Genomic DNA, 23,059 nt, shown 5'->3' on the forward strand with positions numbered 1-23,059 from the left:
AATCATCTGATATTCGTTTTACTTAGGAAGGTAGAAATTGATGTATTTATTTTGTGTAAAAAAATCAATCTGATCGTTTAATCCTCCTATATTATAATATTACACAAAAATATTTTGCGGGAAAATCTTGTAGAACAAATTGCAAAGCATCTGATTGGATTTAGTAAATAAAATAGTCTAACCACCATGTTCAGTAATCCTAATAAAGGTAATTACTTCATTATTTTTTGCATTCCCATATGTATTTCTATTTTTATTATTATTAAACAGGATTTATATAGCGCCAACATATTACACAGCGTTGTACATTAAATAGGGGTTGCAAATGACAGACAGATACAGACAGTGACACAGGAGGAGAGAACCCTGCCCCGAAGAGCTTACATTCTATTTATGTATAGCTTTAATCACTAGTCGATTGGATAGATTGTAGAATTTGTGCCCTCCTTAATATTTGATCTCTTAATCATTTACATTTTGATATTAAAATGTGAGTCGTTGTCTAATAATTATAATTCTAAATAACAAAGTCAGGTTGTAGTAGGTGTGCTATTAAAGCCGATATTAGGCACCTGTCACCTCTAAGTAGGACAATGATTAGGTTCCATGTTGTTGGTACTTCCTTTGGGTAGTCCCAGGCAGAGCAGCAGGTAAGTAGGCTGTATGTGGACCCTCTGATGCCCACCCTCCTATTAGTATCGTAGGGAGAGTATGGGCAGGGGGCACCAGGGACAACCCATTTATAGTATTCATTGTAATAGCCCAAGAGTTGTAGATCCCATATAGAGAGGCTCCTACCAGACCTGAGCTTTCCATGAGATTGTCTCCTATTTTTATCAGTACAAGTAACAACAATAAATCACACTGGTCTTCATATTTTCATATTTCATATTCTAAAAAATAAAATTGCCCTTTTTATTTATAATTTTATCACCACATATCTAGTCAGTGTCAGGCATATGGAAATAAGAACAAGATAAAGAAGATCCAAAGTCACAGCTCTCACATTAGGAATGAGTAAAGAATAACACGCACACAATCATATATGAGTAATATATATTTATTTTACCTTGTTATGATTTGAATAATCTGTTTGTTTATGTAGTAAATATGAATCTCTGCAGATTGTAAAAGAAAATGTATTCTTTAAAACCATCAAACTGTAAAATGGACTATGTGACATTTACATGCCTGGCATATTATTTCAGGTATATGGGGAACTTTGCTGAGCAGCTTCAGACGCCTAGAAATAAAAACATTACATGGCAAATGCTGCTTTTTATTTTTACTGTTGCTAAAGGTACACTTTACCCTTGTCATTGTGAACAAGACAGGGAACAAAGGCCCAGACATGTTTAAATGTTTACAAACCTTGTGGCCAGTTCAAACATCAACTGAAAAATGAATTCAGTGTGAAAGATTTTCCAACATGTTTGTCATTCTGACATATCTGGTCATTGGACGATTGTTCTTTTTTTCTAAAAGTATGAAGTAGCTGTTATATAATGAATTGTATTATTGAGTATAGTTCTAAATATGATATTTTGGTTATGAATTGATATTTAAATTCATATTTTTCACATTATAACTATGTAAAAAGGACACATAATAAATAACAGATACTTGTTGTTATACCTTTTTTTTTAGATTGCCTATACAAATACAATCTGGAATTTCAGTCAGATAAAAAAAAAAACAAAACAAAAAAAAACAAAGAAAAAGCCTTGATTTTGTCTATAAGTCATGTTGCTGGGAATGACGAGGTCTGCCTAATGCTGACAAATTCTTGCGGAAGGGTCCGTAGCAGTAATCCAGCTGCAGAACTTCGTATCCGGGACATTGCACTGCAAAATACAAATATGCATCATTCTAGGTGTAAACCACTGGGATCTGTATATATGTGCTCCACAAAAGTTAAGAACATTTGCTCATAGTGACCAATCAGATTTCTTGCCACATTTGGCCTGATTTAATAAAGCTCTCCAAGCATAGGATTCACTTTCATCAGTGAAGCTGGGTGATCCAGCAAACCTGAAATGGATCTAGTCTAGGATTCAAAACATTTGCTAGCAAAGAGCAAATTACTTTGAAGAAATCCAGAAGTAAAACCAAAGAAAACAAAGCAAGTCATTCCATACTTTGTTACAATGTTATACTGTAATATTTACCCCTAATACTTACCAGCAGGTCTACAATGCAAAAAATAAAATAAAAAAAAAACAATTAGGCAGAAGACCTACATTTCCAGTATAGTCTTCTATAGTTCTATGTATATTTATATACAAGACTTTTCCATCACTAGGCTTTTTCTTACAATCATGGCCATGGTACAGGGATTGATTAATTCATTGACTGATTCATTGGCTTCCATCAAGTCCACTGAGCTCTAAGAGTCATATTATTATTTTATGTAATGGTCATTTTTTCATTAAAGCCATCAATCCAAATACCAAAATATCTCTGAGATGTGCAATCATTAATTAATGACAATTAGAAGCTATAAAAAAATGTGACTTGAAAATAGCATTCTGGTAACAAGAAATATCACCCATGATGTATAGAAATGAAACCAAACTTATTTTGTGAATTGACACAAAAATAATGATGTAAAGTGAGGCAAATATATTTAAAATAGAAATTGTCAAAGCTACATGTTTAGTGAACTTCACTGCAGCATTGGTGTAAAATGACCACATTTTCATACAGCAAAAAGCACAGATGAGAACAGTTAAAAATAAATATAAAAATGACATTAAGATAATACAATTTCTCTTAGCAGCTGCTGTCAAGAAGGTGTTCAATTGTCCATATTACAGCCAAAATGTCTATTTTTGCAAACATTAATGCTGCTCAACTATTTATTTAGCATTATTTATTAGACAAGAACTCACCTGCATTGCCTGCACAAATACCTGTGCACATCCATCTCCAGCAGTTTAGGGGTGACCACTACAGGCCTTATAACTGTATCTGTGTTCACGGTCTTCCAGTTCTTGGGCACGTATGGTGGGGATTTCCCACTGCACAAAATACCACCCTGGCAATAAAAAACAAACAGCACAAACACATGATAATCTAACATAAAAGGCAATTGTGCTATATTATAGTTCTTCTGCAACTCGGCAGCAATCTAAGCAGCAGGTACAACTTGGTTTTTAACAATGATATTACTGTTAAAACTGTTGATGTAGCAGTTACCTGGTCAAGTGGTGGGAACCTGGTCTTCTGAGGAGCTCTGTATCTGGATCGAATTTGCGAGTGACTCTTCTGTATTGATGATCTGAAAATAGATATACAAACTGTTTATTGGGTATCTTACAATAATCCCTCCACGTGGAAAATGTCTTTAAATTTCATGCAATTATATTCACAAGGAAAAAAAGGAAAGCTATAATAAATCAATGGTTTAACTTTGTATATTCAAATTTTTGGTAACGAATGGTAGTGATAGAGATAGATATATATTTCCAACAGTGTTCCTGTAATGTTGCACCTGTAATGTTGCATTACAGTGTTCAACCCAAAATTGTTTTAAGCTTAGGTGGGTGGCAGCCCCTGTATTGTGACTCAACTTATCAGTAACTACCTATAAACAGCCGGGTGGTTACTGAAAAGTGCCGGGTGGTGCGCCCGGCTAAAAGGGCCTGGGGAGAACACCGCATTACATGTACTTTTATTGCACAGTAAAAAAAAAGACCTTTGTCATAATGTCCATTACATAATTGGGACACCTAATGCCATGCATAACATTTTTCAACAATCAATCTTGCGGTAAAAAAAATCATTAGATTTCAGAATAATTTTGTTTCAATTATTTGAATGTATTTAAGCACTACCTTCCAGGCCATGACATCGCAGGTTTAATCAGAAAAATCCCACTATCCTCTTGAACTCCATGTAACATCTGGTTGAGAGATATGGAAAGATGTATCTTCTCTTGGTGACTTTGTTCTCTCTTTTCTTTCCAGCGCAGAAAAACCTTCAGCATGGACACCAAAAATTATAACACAGAACTGAAAATCAGTGGTCACCAAACAGTATAAAATTTGATCACAGTGATCAGCCAATAGAATAACACAGGATGGGAGTACAGTGATCACCAAATAATATAGCATAGAATTAGATTACAGTGATCAACAAACACTATAGCACAGATGTTGAGCTTTTTGGTCACCAATGTAACACAAAATTAGAAGACAGAAACTTGCTTGTGTACAGTGCTTGTGGTCAATAGTTCGAACGATCGTCCTGGCGGATCCACGGACGATGGTTGGCAAACCAAGCGTAATGCAAGTGAAGGGGAGAGAGCGCAGCGGGGTGCCGCTCCATCGTTCTCCCCTCTCCCCTTTCCATAGAGCGGAACAGTGCTGTATGTATAGCACTTGTTCATTCATTCTGCAGTCGTTTGTCCTTGGCATTTCCCTAAATTTACCCTAGACCATGTTCAGGATATGAGATAATGACTTTGGTAGAAATATCAGTCTATGGCATTGCTTCCTATCCTTGTCTTTTCTATAATATGGCATTGCTTCATTTTCAGTCAATCCCAACAAGAGGGTAACTCTCCCCAACAGGAACAAAGCAATGAAAACATGCCAGAGATTATAAATCACCCTCTGTACAAAACTATTAAGATCAAGTTGAACAATAATACCTGGTGTTTAAGTTCTTTTATTTTGGATAAGGTAGGTTTGATGTGTGGTTTTCCAAGACACTGTCTTTGTAAGTGGTCCTCAGCTTTGTTCCAGGAAATATATTGCACATATCCTAAAGCCAGTGAACGCAGACGTTCTTGGCGCAGTCTTCGGTACTCTGACATCAGTCTACTGGCATCCTGTAAGTAGAAAGAGATAAGCACAATGGGACTTATATACTATGCAGGCCACATTTTGGCAAACGTACCTGGTATACATGAAGTGGTATCTTGCCCTGGTCACTGGCCCGCTGCAATACCCGTCTGTTGTGTTCTTCATCAAGACGGGTAAAAATTAAAGTGTGCGTACTGGCTAAACTGCGGCTGCCAGGAGGAACTCTGCACTATGGACAGAAAATGCAAATACTTTAGTAAATCAGTTATTTAAGTGCTATCTGAAAACACAAAATAGAGATGTACTTATAAGAACATAGCTTACATCACTCTTTTTTTTATTCTGTTATGCTTTTTTCATAAGATACTCAAAGCACCATAGAAATGCTACGTAAGCTAATAGGCTTTGCAATCAGAAGGCTCTGCGGCTCTGGAGTTCTATATCTTATTTTCTTACAGATACACAATAGTTTAAATTTGGAAACTGTATTTTTTTTAGTGTTTTGTTTCTATGTATTGTGGCAGCACAGACCACCACAAAGATCATAACAGTTACTATTTTACATACATTTCTCTTCCAGCTTCATCTATCCCAAGCTATAACATACACTGTCATTATCAGCTACCTACCAACAAAACAATATGAAATATGGCCAGATATTGTAAAAGTTGCTGGTATTCTACTCTTGGGCTCTTTTTATTAATCTCTAGAGTTGCAGTAGATAGTTTTTAAATACAATACAATACAGAAGACTGAAAACTGGGAGATTAAATGACCAAAGAAGTCAGAATTGATGGAGATCCACCATAGCAACTGTGTTTTTGTAAGTATATTTGATTTTACATTGATGCTGCATGATTTATAGCACCTACCTGATTCCAGTGTAGAGTGCAAATACTCAAAAAAAACTCCAGAACACTCTGTGGCAGTATTTACTATACAGAGGAGGATCACAATGTTAACTGATACACTTTGGTATTGTAAAGACCCACTAATTGGTATGATTGATATTGTATCCACAGACTACATGTTGCATCAGTATATGAAAAACAAGAAGATGATCCACTTGCTTCATATACCAAACAATTGGCTTATGGCTTGTATAACTTCGAACCTATGCTGAGATGTACATAGCACAGTATAAAAGATGATTGTTTCTTTATAATTATGTAAGAATATGCTGTACTCTTCTTCTTGAGAACCTTTTTTTTATTGTAAATACAGGAACTACATATGGAAAAACAATTATTTTGGCAGGTAAAACAGTAAATATATTTTATATGTTATATCTAGTATGAGTCACTGACAATTTGCAAGAAATTTCTAATGTGTACAAAGAGCTTACTTACTGGAGTACCTAAGGAATTTTGGTCATCGGCTTCTTTGCGTCCCACCATCAAATGGCTAACAGTAAAGATATTGAAGAAATTAGGACTTTTTTACATTTACTTGCAGAATAAGCAAAATGTATTTTCTGTTAAGTTTATGTTTCTATTGAGAAAAAGTAAATATACAGTTTAACATGATAATTTAATAGTTTTTATATTTACACACATGATTTTACAAAATTGCAAACCTGTCTGTCTGAGTTTCCATGTTTCTATGTATTATATCAGCACTTTGGACAGGTTCATCAGCTGTTTGCTTGTGTTCATCACTTCTTGAGGCAGATTGCAGTAAACTGTGCAGCACTAAGGGAACAAAAGCATTCATATATCATCGTGTAACACAAAATCAAAACTGCATGATACTATAAGAAGGGGCTACACAACTGGCCAGGTCATCTACGGATTACTGCCAGATGCATATAATAATAATATATATATATATATATATATATATATATATATATATATATACAGCATCAGATGACAGAGCTACAATACAAGAATTAAATTCTTGTGTTGCATTAAGGACTCTCAAAGTTTGGCAGTGTGACATCTCATCCCTATACATAACCCACAAAACAATTGCCCTAAACCAAAAGATTTACCTGCTGGCAGGTGTTTAAGCTGTATAAGATTCCTAGATATAATATCTTCTTTACAGTCCTTCACTTCTTCTGTTAGACCATCAACTAAAGAGTAAAATCCTAAGAAAGAAGATAAAGTACAAAGATAGTATAAATTGCATATTGCTCCAAAATGCATTTTTTAGTTTACCCACCTTCATTCATGAGCAGGTCCCTGATTTCTTGCACACACATGTGCAATCTTTCTGAAAAATTCCACATTTCTGCAGAGCCATCCTCACTTTCCAGGCTTTTCATATTCAGTATATTTCCCTGTTCTGTTTGTGATGTCTCTGCTGCCTGCAATTGTAACAACAGACATTGTTAAAATCTTTCCTAATATTTTATGCTTTAAGGCTATGTTCATACTAGCCATGAGGTTGCAGTGCTGTTACAGCTGGATTGATGGGGGTGGCAATGAGTGGTTCGGTACCACTGACTGCCGCCAGCTGTCAAATGTGCAGATGGCGGTTCATTGGGAACCACCATATAGCTGTAGGTAACATTTTCCTTAGGAACAAGGGCATAAAAGGTTTTCCAAAAATTACAAATGCTGATCCACTTAAGTGACCATAAGTTCAGGATCACTGCACATTTGGCAGCTGGCAACAGTGAGAAGTACTGTATAGATCACTGCCGCCCCCATTCATTCTATATGGAGCTGCTGAGGGGAAACCATATATGTGGCGTCTTCCCAGAGGCAGCAGCTCAGAGGAATGAGAAAGCTGTACCTGCATTGTAATCTCATGACTGGTCTAGACATAGCCCTTAAGTATGGAATGTAGGACCAAAGTGTACAGACATATTTATGAAAATTAAATTCTAAAGCAATTAATTCAATGACAGAAAAAAATTCTTCCATTAACAAAACATTTTATTTTACTTTGATACACTCAACACAGAAACATAGCAAGGGCACAAATACCTCTTTCATTTCTATTCCTTCAACATCTTCACACAGAGTAGAGGATCCAGCTGGGTCAACTACAAATAAAGCAGGACAGGATAAAAAATCATCTGATGTATTATCTATTACAGTGATCTCATCTGGTGTTTTTGTGATTTATGAGAAAAAAATGACAATGTTAGCTATGAAATCATGCGCTAAAACCATTAAACTTTTAAAATAAATATCTATTATTTAAACATATCTTTGTCTTTGTAAATAGGTAGTTATACATTTGGTATGTAATAAAAAAAAGCCTGATACCCATATCTCCTGCAGGGTCGATGAATGTATGAGGAATTGTTTCAGCAGGTGTAGCAGGTGATTGAATAAGAACATTGTCTTCTATTTTGGTATTCACACCATGTAAAGCTAGCGATGTTATTGGAAACAAGCTGTCAGTTTGAACAGAAAGTGAGTCAGCAAGGTTACTTTGTGCTGTAGCTGGTGCAGTATTGTTGGATTCTTGTATTATTATTTTATGATGTGTCTCTTGTCTGGAGGATGGCTCAGGAAAATGATCATGCAGCTCTATAGATGAAAGTGATTTAGCAGTGCTGAATGCAGGGGGCAATAGTTGGACACCCTCTTCCATCTTGATAGATAGATTAAAATGTGTATTGTCCACAGTTTCAGGTGATGATGTCATCAACAAGGAATCCTCGTTCAGTCTATTATTTAATGTTAAAAACTCTTTATGCTCAGTGGGTAACAGCGATGGTCCAGGACTAGTATTTCTCTCTAGAGGTACAGTGACCTGGCTGTTATTGCTGTCAGTCGGGGAAGAACATTTTCTCTCATCCAATGGTGCAGTAGGACTTATATGTTCTTCCTCCAGAGTTACTGGCAGGCAAGGATGATTATCTTTATCAGGTTCTGGAAATGATTCAGCAACATGAGAATCATTACTACGCACAGGCAATAAAGGGATATCTAACATCTGCTTTCCACCTGCCTGTGATACCATGGCTTCGTCTATGCTTTCTTTCATACAAGGTAGATTTATATCATCAGAATTGCCTTTAATTGATATCACATTCTCTTCAGATTTATAAGACCTGGAGTTAGTTTCTGTATTTGGTTGAGAGAAATCACAAGCTTTCTCAGATTCTTTTGATGATGCATCACCGCCCATACCGTCATTCTGTTTAAATATATTGAGTAGTTGTACAGGTGGTATGTCGCCCTCTTGTATTGGTGCTGATGTCTCACTAAGCTGGCTGTTCTCAGATGAAGGATAAAATATAGGAACTGGATCATTCTCATTTACGTAAACTGAACCAGTAACAGAATTGTGCTCCTCAGGTGATAATGTTACATCTGCAGTAGGCTCATCAAATTCTTGGAAACCGGAAACAGGTTGGCCATTCTCTATGGCACTCTTATCAGTATCTGTGACCTGGAGCTCCAATTCAGATTCCCGCACTTCAGTATATTCACTGATAGAACCCTACAAAGCAAAGGTATAGGCAATACAAAAATGACGACAATAAAATAATTAGGTTTTTTGGTAAAAATTCTTCATGCAAGTTGCTACCGGTAGTACTACTCTTGATGAAAGGTGTACTAATGATTAAAGGCCAATGAGCAAAGTGAAAAAAAAAACTTCTGTTTCAGTTGTCTATGGAGGGAAGAAGGGTTAGAACTTCTGTAATGTCAATACATCCCCAATGTGGTGATATAGCTACTCTATTCCTTCAGATGACCACTCTAACTTGGAATGAAAGTCATGAAAAAGTAGAGTAGAACAGGAATAAAGGTGACATTTTACAATAGGGACACTTGCATTAGAGGTTTTACCCACTCCTTACTTTATCCAAAGTGAAAAAAAATTGCTTTAGGTACTTTTAATAATACATTATTGCACATAAATAGTGCTAGTCATTTGTTAGTAAGTCAGTAGAAATGTCTTCATGTTTTACACTTGATAATTCAATAGTGAATAGACTAAAATCCCTTAGTAAATCAACCTCACTATATCATCAGTAGATTCCTAGACCTTTTTTATTGGGTATTTATCTGCCAAAACCACAACTTATTCTGGGTCATTTGAGTTGATTTCCAAAACAAGTGTTTTACTTACTGTAAAGTCAGTTTGTACAGCTGTCTCTATAAAGTCTTTTACATTCTTCCCCTCTTCAGTGATGACTTCAATAACATCATCTTCACTCGGGGAGTCTAAAAATTCCCACTTTGTGAAAATAATTAAATTATCAGTTTTAACAATATCTAAAGAATAACTGACAAATATACCAGAGCCGTAAAATAATTAGAAATAAAATCTATCTCCACCAGTTTTGTATAGAAAATGAATGTAATCTTAGAATGTAATTAGAATGTAATCTATGCTGACTGTGGCCTGTTCAAGACATTTTGATTATTTACTATGATGGTGACCTTGTAGACAGTGTTAATTGTTTGTCTGGGGAAATGAACACTGCCCTGGATCTGAAGAGACCCTCAGATCACCCTAAATTATATATATATATTTTTCAGAGTAGTCAAGTAAAGCAAAACAAAACTGTATGGAGATGGGTTTCAGGAAACCTATACTGTGTTTATTATGTACCTGTGTAGTGGCATCTGTCAGCTGTTCACATTTTACAGTTTCTTGACTTTCAAGTTCCTTTAGTAGTCCCTCTCTTCTCCTTAGTTCAGCCTCAAGAAGGCTTCGCTGCATTGCCGTCTCATCCTGCAAAGTTTGCAGGCTTTTCTAGTGACAGAAAATCAAAACCTAAGAACAACTTGAGATGCAAAAGTGAGAATAATCTTACAATTGTCATGAAGCAACTAAACAAATGCACATTTTAACATTTCTTTTTAGGAATCAAGAAAAGGCTGCAGATACTGGTGAGGAACATTAGGGCAATTTCAGACTTGTAGTTGACCAGAGTTGTACTTCAGGCGCAACTGAACTCCCAGCTGCTCTCATTCAACCAAATGGGAGCACTTGGAAACCATATTGTGCGTACATTTGCACACAGTGGCATTGCAGTTGTGGTTCCTTAAAGCAATATGTCCTTTTTGGCTGTGTAGTTGCTTTTATTTCTCTAAAGCAGGAACTGCCACTGGCAAAGCATTCAAATGCATTGACCTGTTGTGCAGTGTGCAACTTCTGGGTGCTAACCATATGGTTTTCCAGCACAGGAAAGGGGCCTTAGTCACACAGAGAAATACTTTGTCTTGATGGAATCATTTTCCAAATCTAGCTGGTCCACTTTTTTTTCTGCACCTTGCATAAAATATGCATACTTTTTCTTTCCTTCAAACATGCCAAATAACAACTTTATTGTGCCTTTAGTTACCTACTTTTGTCACTTCCAACTGACTTTTGACATGTTGGATCTCCAGAAATCTTCTTTCATTCTGTGCTACTAATTCTTTCATCTGTTGGTCTTTTACTGTTAGGTCTATGATAAAGGAAAATAATTAGGCCGCATACCTCTCACCTTCTTCTGCCTGAAAAAAACTAGTCATTACAATTTATGAAGTGAATGACTAGGATGAAAATGTAATATAGTAAGCTCCTTGTGAGCAGGGTTAGGGGGTGCCCTTCAGTCACTGTTTGAATATGAATAATGAAAAAAGGGGAATGACACCAATCCAAATCATAAAAAAAGAATGATGCAAGACTTCTCTTATGGGTAAGTGTTATGGAGCGATATTATAAGGTTATTAGAAATTACCACTAAAGTAAAAATAGGTAACTTTACTTCTTACAAACTAATTTTTATATTTTTTTCCATTCAGGGAATGTGATTCTAAGCTCCACTTCATTATTTGCATGATGTTACCGTTACACATCAAAGTATAATATGTAGAATTCAAACATTATTTAATCCATACTTTGTAATATGATTCTGAAGGTTCAAACACAAAAGGAGACATAAAATATCAAGCTTGGCATGGGTTTGCTTTGGCACTGAATGTGTTGTTAGAAAAGGAACAAAACCATTAGGCTTATATGGTGAGGAGTCTTTGTTAATTTCACACCAGTGCAGGAAGCATCCTAATTGGTTCTATTGGTTCTATATATTGCACATAACAAATATTGATTTATTGAGGCCATAGGCCTCTAATTTCATTCAAAATGGGTAAAACCAATGAGGAGCACTTCACCTTCCTGAGCCTGTATTAGTTGATCAGTGAGATGTCCTATATCTTGTCTTGCTTGGTCTAACACTTTCTCTAGCTTTTTCCTTCCCCTGCAATAGAAATAAGATTTTATATTATGCAGAATAAAAAAAAAACAAGGCTGATAAATTTAAATTAGTTGTGATCACAGAAATCCAGTTATGCAAACACAAAAAAAACACACAGAAAATCTTCAATTCAATTCTGGACTAGATCCATTCCAGGTTTTTTTATCATACAGGTTCACTTATAAAAGTTTATTCTCTCTAGTCTTAAAGCGCTTTAATAAATCACTTCTGTGTGTAAATTTTAGCTGAGATTCTGAGCTTCTAAAACGAGTGGTTTTTCCACCAAACTGAAAGGGTCAGGGACATAACCATGTGCAAGTCTATTTAATGTACAGCACTGAGTAATATGTTGGTGCTAGATAAATCCTGTTTACTAATAAAAATAATAATAATAATAATAATAATAATAATAAAGTCATGCTAGCTCCCCACCTGGCTGGATATGAACATTTGAAATATTTATGTCCACTTCTTTAAAGGGGAATACCTTCAAATTCTGAGGCTCCTTGGCAAAATTAAAGACAATAATGTAACTGATTTAAAAAATTTGCCTACATCAAGGACAAATAGTGGAAAATCTGTCAACATAGACAGTTCACTATTAGGGACAAATGCTACAAAAGTTGCCAGAAAATAGCAGCAGTGGGCAGGTAAGTTTTTCCACCTGGCCAGCAAGAGCTGAAATTGTGATGAAGTAGCCAGTTAAGATGTATGTATATATTTTTTTCTTATTACATGATTCTTGGTGCTTCTTTGAACAATTACTCTATACGGCTGATATAAACTTCTTTGATTGCAAACCTCAATGTAATAGGAGGAGACACCCTGAGATTTTTTTAACCTCATGAATTTGTTTTGGGAATACAATCCGATGCTGACCAGATATATTATCAGAAGAAATATTTGTAAGAACACATTGCATTCTGATTCACATGAGTTCTTTTTTACAACAAAAGGCCTATTGTCTGTCTAAGTCTGCTATGCAGCAATGCATATAATATGTTTACATGAAAACAGTGCTTAGCAATTTTTTAATTAGGTGTATATACAGCAAGATCTTCTTCCTGGTTTGAAAAATATATTTATGGATTTCATACATTCTTACCTGCATTCTTCCTCCCTCCTGTAACTCATATAACGTACCTGTCATCTGATGGCTTCCTGTGAAAGGTTACCATGAAGATATCGTGAATGAAGAAATACTATGCACAAATAAAAACATTTTAGATCTACAACAGTAAAGTAAATGTATAATTAATACAACAACATCCTGATGCAATGATCATTACATATTAATTAGCAGAGTAACCATAGATGTACCTATGCATTTTAGACAAATTAGACAAATTAAATTACTTAACATAAATGTTTTTTTTAAACCTCTGTAGTTTCAGGTACAGCGGAATAATTTATTGAAGTTGTTTAAGACATTCTCTCAGCAGATCCTATCTGCTTACTCCCTCTCAAACTCCACTCTGTGCTTACATTATTAAATGAAAGGCTTACAGTCTGCAAAGTATTTGTTAGCAGCTGGATTCAGAGTAGGACAAGAGAATTACTTAATTGTTTCTGTTATAAACTTTAAAGATTAATTACTCCAGAGTACCCGAAGCTGCAAGGAACAGTGAGGGCATTGTTTATTTACTGCTTGTAAAGACCACACAAATATTGTAATATCCAAAACCAGGCCACATATTAAAAAAGAATTTCAGAAACACAGTTTTTTTGCATACAAACTAACTAAATCAGTCTTGACATCAGTTTACTGCAATCTACTACATATTACACCCACTTTGGGAGGAAAGAATCAGCACTGACTCTTAAATTTCCCTTGCTGAATGTGTTTTCAAGAAGCAAGAGAAGATGTTTGACATTTGTGCAGCTGTAGTAAGATAGGGTACTTTGTGACCAGTTTGTATTGTTTGAAGAAACCCTGTCATTTTGCCAAGACAGTACAGGGCAAGTGACAATGTCTGTAGAATGGGAATCCTTGCTCCCTATAAATCCCCTTATCAGGGCTTTACTGCAGCTCCTTTCTCCTGTACAGCCAGCACTAAGATGTCTTATGTCTTTATGTTTAGGCCTAGCAATTGTTTTCTAGGCCCAAACTTTCTTTCCATTGTGACAGGAAAGTAGGCCATACACTTCTTAAAAGTGGAAGTTCCACGTAGTGTCACAAGCTGCAATGACAAGCAGGTAAAGTAAGAATTTGAGGATGGGGTTGTCTATTCCAAAGACTCACTTTCCTCTGCTCTCTGTGTCTCTTTAAATACACTGAAATAAGAGTCCCTGGTCTAGCTGTCAGGGTGTTTGGAAGAAAGACAATAAGGAAGATATTTTGTTAAATAAAGGAAGTCCACAATATATGATCTCTAAACCTAATTATTAAATATCAATAAGGCTACAAATGGTTGCTATGCACAGCATCTTCTACTTTCTTTGCAACATTTTTAACTGGTGTTTTCAGAAATTTTACTACTATTTTAAAGCAAACTACTGTGTACTAAACTCAGGTATCCTATGGTCTTACCGTTTACCCTGGGCTCCTGCAGATATTGTTTGGTTCACACAGCTCATGATTCCTGCATGAATGTCAGCAAGGCGAGACATGGCAACTTCCGCAGACCTCACCGCTTGTGTCACCTGTAATTATGTACTTCATATAAAACCAAGCAAAACATATGTAAATAGTTCTTTATTTGGTAAACCTACAGTGAATAGGAGGTAATATGGGAATGTGATCCTTAAAAAGGGTCAAGTGCCCCTACCTGATCTTTGTCAGAGCATGGCCTCAAAGAATAATGGGCTTTTCTGATAAATGTGCCAAAGCATGGCACGAATGTCACACATAGAGCCTGATTTATGAAAGCTTTCCAAGGCTGGAGAGAATACACTTTTATCACTGAAGCTGGGCGATCCAGCAAACCTGGAGAAACCTTGGGGAGTTTTCATAAATCAGGCCCATAGTATCAGAACAAGGGACAGGCCAGAGGTCAGGACAGATAGTAAACAGAAAGAGACAGAAATGAAGGAACTTAGGTTGGAGGAACATAGAGTCACAGGGCAACTGAAACACAGAATTATTATAGCAAAAAGGAGCTTGGCAGTAGCCCCTTTAATATAGGTGCCAGTCTGGCAAGCTTTACCCTAATTGGTCCTGGTTATGAATGCCTCCTGATTAGTTGTGGTGCTGACACTTGCTGGGGACATTTGCAGGCCTTGCAGTTCCAGGTAAAAACCTTTCTATTGAACCACGGTCATGTAACCACATCCCTTTTGTGACCACATCCATTTTTATAACAATGGACAATTTTTGTCTGCAGCAAACAGCCCAATGTTAGGTCCCTGTTTTGAAACAGACCCAAAGTATTTAGGGTAAACTAATGCCAAGGCAGTTTTTCCGTTGCCGCAGATGCTTGCTCAGCCTTTTTCTTTCTCAAACTTATATTCCTGTTTTTTTGTTTTAGACATCAAGGCTATGGGAACTGAACCCTAGGGTTGCTGGGGGTTCGTTAAACAATAAGCAGTTTTTGCCTGTAAGGCCAGTTTAGGTGATCTTTTTGTGTGATGATCTGTCAAGGTAACATTACTCCACTGGCCAGCAATGTAAGTTCTTATTGCTGACTACCATGGTAATACAGTACACTGTAAGCTGTGAATATAGTAATTATTGTCAGGGGTTCCCTGAAGGCCCAAAAGGTTTTTCAAGGCTTTTTCCATGTTGAAAAGTATTTGAAAGGCTGCTGGAGAAAAATTTTGATAGAAGAGATTCTAGCAGTTCATGGGTTTTCAACTAATATATAATCCTCAATGTATGACACCATACTGAACCTTTATAATTGATATGTCTTTGTAAAAATTTACATTTTATATACACATATATTTAATGCCACAAACGAAACTTGTACCTGATAAACTATTCCATCCAAATCCATGGTAGCGTGTTCTAGTTTCTGGTCTTCTTCTTCATTCAGGTTGGAGTATATACTAAAAAACTTAAGGAACACTCTTTTGAAAACTAATTTCTATCAATAATTTCATTATTTATTAAAATTAACTTGATAAAACCAGCAACATAGATGGTTTCTCTTGTTCTATGCAATTGCTTTATGATTATGGGAACCACAAAATTCCAATTTGCTTTTGATGTGTTCAATAAAAATTCCTACATCTGAAACCAGATAAAAATAAATACACAGTGTGTATCCACTGCTAATGTTGGGTACACACATCACAATCTGTTTATATTAGGAAGACATTTCTTCAGGGTTTTCTTCACACAGTATGGGACATTGCAGGAGAATTTCCTAAGGCAGCCACATTAATACAGACCTCTTGTAACTGTGTTAGGAGATGTCTCCTCTGTCCACATGTCTCTTCATATCCCACAATAAAGACAGTCAGCTTCTGCTGGTATCTCTTCTTCTGAGTAACATCATGTAGCACACTTTCCAGATCCTCCTGTATGAAGAAGATGAATTATAACCTTATAAATATGATGGATTCCAGCACAGTCTTGCTATAATATATTATTTTTCAATCTGCAATAGCACAAGCCAAACATTTTAGAACAAAAACAATGTACTCACAATTCATCTCTCTCTTTTTTAATTATTTTGCTAGTTCAGTACATTTAATGTATAACAGCAAAGTTCTCAGTTCATTGATACTGCTCACCTCATCTCTCAATATTTCCACATCAGGATTTTGCCCATGGCTCAGAATTCCCTGAGTCCGTTCAAACGTTTGGATCATCTGAAAGAAAAATGAGTGATTTATAGCTTAGGTCAACATCTCTAAACACTTTACATATATGTAAACATGAGAAACCTTCCATTTAAACTTTCTATGCTGATTAACCATTGAAAAATAGGTAATTTGACAAATAAAAGCATGGCTAGAGGTTGCCAGGTACCAAGCTGCCATTTGTTCTATAGCAGAAGGCAAACTAAAACTTAGCAAAGTGATCCAAACTAATTAACGAGAATGCAGTTTCTCACAATGAGCTTGGCTAGGTTCCACAATTCTCAATGTTTTCTGTAAATTGAGCCATTGCCCTGTCTCATTCTGCATTGCAATCACCCTGGGGAACACATCTAACTTTTTTTTAGGGAAGTTTGTGAGAAAAATAGCGCAAGGTCAAGTTCAACTTTTAAAGGAAAAAAAAAGTTCTCTGTAGCCTAGGATCTCTTGATCATTTAAAGGTGCATTTTCACATGAACCTCTTCTTTTATCTGCGTTTATGACGTTCTATTTTGTAATTACCTGGTTTGTGGCAGAATTACTTTATGCATCTCTCAAATAAACCAAGAAATTAAATAGCATTTTTCAGAAATTTAGCAATGGCCCATCATTGCCCATAGAATCATAATGGATATGAAAACACTCACCATGGCATGAGACTAAAATTTAGCCTAGACATAAACAAGCTGATGCAAAGTTCTATAGTACATAACAAAATGAGCTAACTAAAAGGACAGTTTGTGCAATAGTTAAAAACTGTCTTAAGGCAGTTGAAGCTACTTGTAGACATTGTCAAACAGGGGCTTCTGCTATTATAACTATTTTTATTGTAAATAGCAATTTTTAGACATAGCCACGGCAACAGATCAGCCTATTATGTGGAATCCAGATTATATTTTGTTGGCAAGCATTTACTAGGTATTTGACAAACTATTTGACACATCAGCAGAGCAGTAGTGTTTTACAGTTCTTTTTAGCTCCTCCATTTTACGTTGCTACAATACCAAGGCTGACCCCAATGTATGGAAAATTCTGATGTGTTAAAATAAATCTGCTGACATAAGGGTAGGTAAATTAGTCAAATGACATCTGCAAGCATCAGATCAATCTGACATTTTTATGGGATTAATCCTTATTAATGAAGTATTGGCATGAAAACCTTTAATTTGGCATCACTCTAAAGCCAACTTTAAACATCAGATGGTTTCTGGCCATAACAGAAACACTGCCCACCAGAGAGATTATTACAAGGGATTGTTCTAAAAACATCCACATGTGAATTTGTGAAATGTTATGCTATGGATGTTTAGGGAAGGAATGGCTCACTAGTGTGTAGTATATTTGGTATTAATGTATCCAATACCTCCTAATCGTGGCACAGTCCCACCAAACATTGTAGAGAGTTCTCGCAACTGGGCAAGTTAAAGCATCCGAGACAAAGTGAGGTTAATTTTGCTAATTAGGTTGACACCATGTACAAATGCCTCATCAATTTATATTTGCCTTAATTGAGAAGGTATTAGGAATGGGTGACTGGTTCTGCACTGATGTGCCATATATAGAGGATATCACTTCTTTTTGAATGTGGATAAAGTTCCCATAGGGGAGGTTGCACAGACATTGGATTGCACATAGTGTTTTATGTGCAGATAGCGAAAGATCTCAAAGGGGAAACAACATGGGCCTCCCCAAAAAAATGTCAAGGGCAACCCACCGAAAGGATCAATGAAATATAAAGTCTTTACCACCACTCACCAGTGAAATCATCTGGGGCTGTTAGGCCCGGAGAAAAGAGAGAATTACCAACATTAGTAGAGAGTGGAAAATGTAAGGCATTAATTTGCCTAATAATTTAACTGTGTCTTAAAGCTGTATGAAGTGTCTGAAGACCAGGTTCAAAATATGCTTATGAGTGGCTGAAGGGATCCATAGCAATGTCTCAACCAAAATAGGAGTGATTCCAATGACTTCCAATGGGATCCAAAACAGGGGCCAACAGGAAACATGGTATGCCATCAAGGGAGCCATTTGTTAAAAGAGATCATAATTGGCACTAGTTAGTGTGGGGCACTAAGAGGCCTCCCTGAGATGGTTTCCAATAAAGGATCTGCCTAGAACTTCTACGAGATCCCCAGATCACTATTTACCATTGCAAAATGCAAAGTACTTGTGAGGAACAATGGCAATTTTCTTAGGTTGGGGAAGTTTACACATATAAGATTTCTGATTGTAACTAAACAGGGCAGGCAGCTGATCTCTTAATATTTATACCAATGTTACTTAGGGCTCTATTTATAAACAGGGAATCTGACATCTCTCAATCATTCCCTAGTGGAAATCAATTATTGCCATTAACACATATGGACCAGAAAGATTCCTACCAGGGAATGTCAGATTCCCTGTTTTAAAAACAGAGCCCTTAGATGTTCAACACCGATAGTGTTGTAATCTACAAAATCTTTTGTATGAAGATTATAGTATATAATATTGTTTTTTCTGTCTACATACCTTGTTAATTGTTTGGTTCCCTATATCTGAACTCTTAATCTCCTTTTATTTGTTTCCCTTGTTTGCTGTTTAGCATTGACAGTCTGTTACTAAGTATTGTATGCGTGTTTGTTTATCCTGGCTTTATTTTAAGTAAACAATTTAAAAAGTACTTTGTTGGTGCATTTCCAGTGTTAGAACTGCTGTCACCCGTAAAACTGTTCAATACTAAGTCAATATAACATTCTATATGAAAGCCAATGTAATCAGCTTGCTTACAAGGTAGGCTACAAAACTGTTACATGTAATAAAAAGAAATGTTTTGAAGCTAGTTCATCTACTATCCACTAGAAGAAAATAGAGAATGGCTTACAAAAATCCTAGAGGAAATTGAAAGAAGTGTGAAAAATCATCAAATCTAGGCATAGTTCAATCTGCATAGAGTTTGTATACCCTTGTAGAGTTTGTGACGTGTCTTTATAGGTGGCTTGCACTCTGATCTTTCAGCACAATGGGCCCAATTATGGTTTTCGCTAACATCCCAAAAAGAATTCTGGTAGGGATATTGACTCCCCCCCAAAATAGTCTTAGACATATACAGTATATGACATAAGGACGTTAAGTTGTGAGTAACTCCGAGAGACAGTGACATGACCATCATTGTAGAAGATATCAGTGCTCTTGTGCGGCATTGCTGAACAATATTGGCTCCTTTATGCTCCTTTGTCAATACCAAGTCTCAAACTGGCCTCATGTCAACATTCATAAAGCAGAGTTGATATATGAACTTTTTACAGCGCCATTAGAAAAGCAGATACAGGTTTATATTGGAAAAATCATTCCTACAAATTGGTGCATTAAGCAAAGAAAAACTATATAGCATGAAAGCTTGCTCCAACTGAAAATGCATTACAGTTTTTTAAAAGCAAAGAACATTTTTAAGTGTGGAATCCCACCTTGTCCACTCGCTGTCTTATCTTAGTCACTTCGTCTGTGATCTGATTGGCTTTTCTTGCCATCCTGGACAAGTGATTAGATGCTAAAACAACCATTGCAGGCTGATCAGTTTCCTCAATCCAGTCAGGTCTAGAATCCATTCTAAAGTGTGAAAACATGAAGGTCACTCAGAATGATCAAAGAAAATATTTTCTATCTGTACTCCAACAATTGTGCATATTAACTAAAAGTATAAAAAACGGCTGATTATAGAAAACCTATAGGGAGCAAACTATTAAGGTTGCTATTTCTGTTCTCCTGAAAAATGGGTCTCTTTCTGTCTTTGGCATCAGCAAATGAAGCTCCTGATCAGAATTCTTGTTCTAGTTTAAGCAAGCAGCTAGTGTTTCCAGTAAACTCCTACTTATTTGCCTTCAATAGATTATGCTGGGGAACTCTATTTGCTCTCTTTCCAGTAGGGATCTTCCCTGGTTCCTCTGTAATCTTACAACATACTTACTTCAATGTCCCCTTCTGCTAGAACTGTAAAGCACACAGTGATCATCACCATCACTTACCTGAGGATGTAGAAGTGTGAACAGTGTAGCGCTGCTCCCTGCTTGTTACTATAAACAGGTCTGACCCAACTAGCTGTGTACATCCAGCACACACCCTGCTATTCATAGCTAAAAACAGCAAACACTGTCAATGCTGCTGATTTCTTTCCTTAAACAACAATAGGAAAGGATATCTATTAAAGAAAAATATATTCACTATAATTATTTGTAATGTACATGTAGACTGGGACTGGTAAGTGCTTTCTTCCCTAACCATGGGAAAAGTGTGGACAGAAACTAGCAAAAAAAGGCATTATTCCTGAGAAAAAGTAGTTGTCTTGATAAAGGGGACCACTGCACCCCCAAAACACAGTATTGGCAATGGAACCACCATAATGGAATATTCAAAGAACTGTGCTATCTTTGCTTTTTAGATGAGCTCCAACCTGTCTGTAGTTTGTTGTTGCCCAAGTTTCTCATCAGACTGAATGCTGTCATCTACCATCTATGGGTAGCACAAAATCTTATAAGGGTTCTCAATAATTGCCACTTAAAATGAATATTATTGTTTTGGGTGACAGTTTTTAGAACAATCACTGAATGGACACAAGCTTCTAGGCTACTCTCCTTCCAGGGGGGAGACTAGTTTTCATTACAGGTTCTCTGTAAATAGAATATGCCGAGAGATTAGGGAACTGTATTGGTTTCCTTTCCAGCAAGAATCTTCACTGGCATCTCAATGATCTCCTAAAAAAACACTCCGATCACCTCCAGAAGACAATGATGTCCTATATAATGTGTTGAAAGCAAGAGTTTCAGCTAGGAAAAGAAGAGACAACATTTTAAGATAATTTATTTTAAAACACAGTCCTGAGCTCTGTGTAGTGCTCGTTTGTTCTTCTGTCATTGAAAAAGATCAAGGAAGATGGTTTCCAGTCTCAGTAATCTGACATCTACCCTAAGACTGTATAGGGGATTAAAGTATACAGAACAAACCTGAGCAGATGTTAACCCAAAAATTAGACCAGCGCCAGATTAGCTCATGAAACACATGACCAAACAAATATAGTTTATTATTAGGTCAATGAAATCTGTAACAAATAGGAACAGGACCCAGAATTATTTTAAACATCTATGAATGCAATTAGCTGTAGTTTTAATGGTGTAGTTTTGTGTTTAGTGTAGTGTTTCTCAACTAGAGTTCCCCTAAAGCCTAGAGTTCCTCCTGAACTTGCTAGCAATTTTTCAGGTGCAATTTAAGACATTTACTGGGGTACTGCTTAGACACAATTAACAGTTCTGGATGTTGTGTTGATGTTGAGTAACTTTGGAGTTCAGGTCCATTTTTTTTTTTTTTTTTTAGCATTTAGCATTACCTCCTAGAAAAGAATTGGGCTGAGCCATGGCAGGATTATTGGAATTAATTCCACGCATTTTAGGAGGGTTATTAACGTGTGACAAGACAAACATATCCATATACAACCACTGTGTTTGCCGAGACATACAAAGATACAGTATGTAGTTAGATTGATTCATAACAGGGTATGGAAAATTGCCACATATTATTTATCAGCTTTGCACCCATCTTTCAGCACTCTCTACACTGAAGCACAATGAAGTTCTAGAAGCACGTACATGATGGACAATATACACTTTGTGTGGTATTAATAAAGAATGAATGGTAAGTACATAGTACATGAAGAACAGAGTATTGTCATGTTCTTGCTGTAGTATCTCACAAAAAGGCAAAGGTTTTAATTTAAAGTCTTTTTGGCTCCTTTTGGATTTTGCATATTACGTATACACATTTGGACATTAAAGAACCATATGAAACACAACCCTTTGGTTTAAATGTTTGAGCATGTTTAATTAAAAAAAAAGTTTTATGTATTGCATTTACCAAATCTTTAAACTAGGTGCCTAGAAAATGTTATTTTTAATTGTATTTTTGCCTGGTAAATTACACATTTTCTGTCCCTCCATGGCTACATATACACTTTATTTTTGAAAGCAGCCACATTTTCCACATTTCCTAGACATCTAACTTTACTTCCATGACATGGTGCTGATGAAATTACCAGTTTACAAAAGATAATAATGTGCTTTTTGTTAAGCTCACAGAAAAGTCAAGGACAAGGCAGTTTTTGATCAGCTGGTATCTCCTGTACTTGCAGAAAAAAAATAAGCATGAAAAAGAAAATAAATGCAGCCACCACATCTAAAGACTGGTAAACTGCAATATATTGTTTGGATTTAGTTGTTTCATAGCAACAAAAGTTCATGTTCCTCCAGCGTGTGGCAGTTTCATTTGCTGTTTGTTCTCAGGCTCCTCCATTGTATTCAGTCATGTATGTAATATACAGAATATA

General features: G+C 36.1%; 2 protein-coding genes across 2 annotated transcripts; both read right to left on the reverse strand.

Moving 5' to 3' along the window:
• Nucleotides 1-499: 499 nt before the first annotated feature.
• LOC140324376 (uncharacterized) lies at nt 500-12,152 on the reverse strand. Its single transcript, XM_072402225.1, has 15 exons — nt 11,885-12,152; nt 11,075-11,175; nt 10,335-10,478; nt 8,030-9,215; nt 7,745-7,803; nt 6,975-7,119; nt 6,802-6,900; nt 6,385-6,499; nt 6,158-6,212; nt 4,903-5,037; nt 4,655-4,834; nt 3,837-3,979; nt 3,199-3,280; nt 2,892-3,037; nt 500-1,844 (listed from the first exon to the last, which is right to left on the reverse strand). Exons 2-15 carry the CDS (start codon nt 11,150-11,152, stop codon nt 1,742-1,744), a joined length of 2,670 nt encoding a protein of 889 aa, XP_072258326.1. The 5' UTR covers nt 11,153-11,175; nt 11,885-12,152; the 3' UTR covers nt 500-1,741.
• LOC140322519 (uncharacterized) lies at nt 11,847-21,195 on the reverse strand. The gene is made up of 7 exons (XM_072399077.1): nt 21,137-21,195; nt 20,154-20,295; nt 16,645-16,722; nt 16,300-16,428; nt 15,876-15,962; nt 13,111-13,169; nt 11,847-11,970 (listed from the first exon to the last, which is right to left on the reverse strand). Exons 1-7 carry the CDS (start codon nt 21,193-21,195, stop codon nt 11,847-11,849), a joined length of 678 nt encoding a protein of 225 aa, XP_072255178.1.
• Between the last annotated feature and the right edge of the window lie 1,864 nt (nt 21,196-23,059).

This window comes from Pyxicephalus adspersus, chromosome 2, assembly GCF_032062135.1.
Source record: "Pyxicephalus adspersus chromosome 2, UCB_Pads_2.0, whole genome shotgun sequence".
NCBI classification, from domain to species: domain Eukaryota; kingdom Metazoa; phylum Chordata; class Amphibia; order Anura; family Pyxicephalidae; genus Pyxicephalus; species Pyxicephalus adspersus.

Bases quoted from the DNA above. Each gene is read 5' to 3' on its own strand.
- LOC140324376 (XM_072402225.1), bottom strand. From the start codon at position 11,152: ATGAAAGAATTAGTAGCACAGAATGAAAGAAGATTTCTGGAGATCCAA. The intron at 6,901-6,974 runs GTGGGTAAACTA...CTTCTTTCTTAG, and splicing joins GGACCTGCTCATGAATGAAG to GATTTTACTCTTTAGTTGAT. The intron at 3,980-4,654 runs GTATTATTGTTC...TCCATGCTGAAG, and splicing joins TAAAAGAACTTAAACACCAG to GTTTTTCTGCGCTGGAAAGA.
- LOC140322519 (XM_072399077.1), bottom strand. From the start codon at position 21,195: ATGGTAGATGACAGCATTCAGTCTGATGAGAAACTTGGGCAACAACAA. The intron at 15,963-16,299 runs GTCTGTATTAAT...GTGTTCCTTAAG, and splicing joins TCCTAACACAGTTACAAGAG to TTTTTTAGTATATACTCCAA. The intron at 11,971-13,110 runs GTACGTTATATG...TTTCTATTGCAG, and splicing joins AGGAAGCCATCAGATGACAG to GGGAAGGAAAAAGCTAGAGA.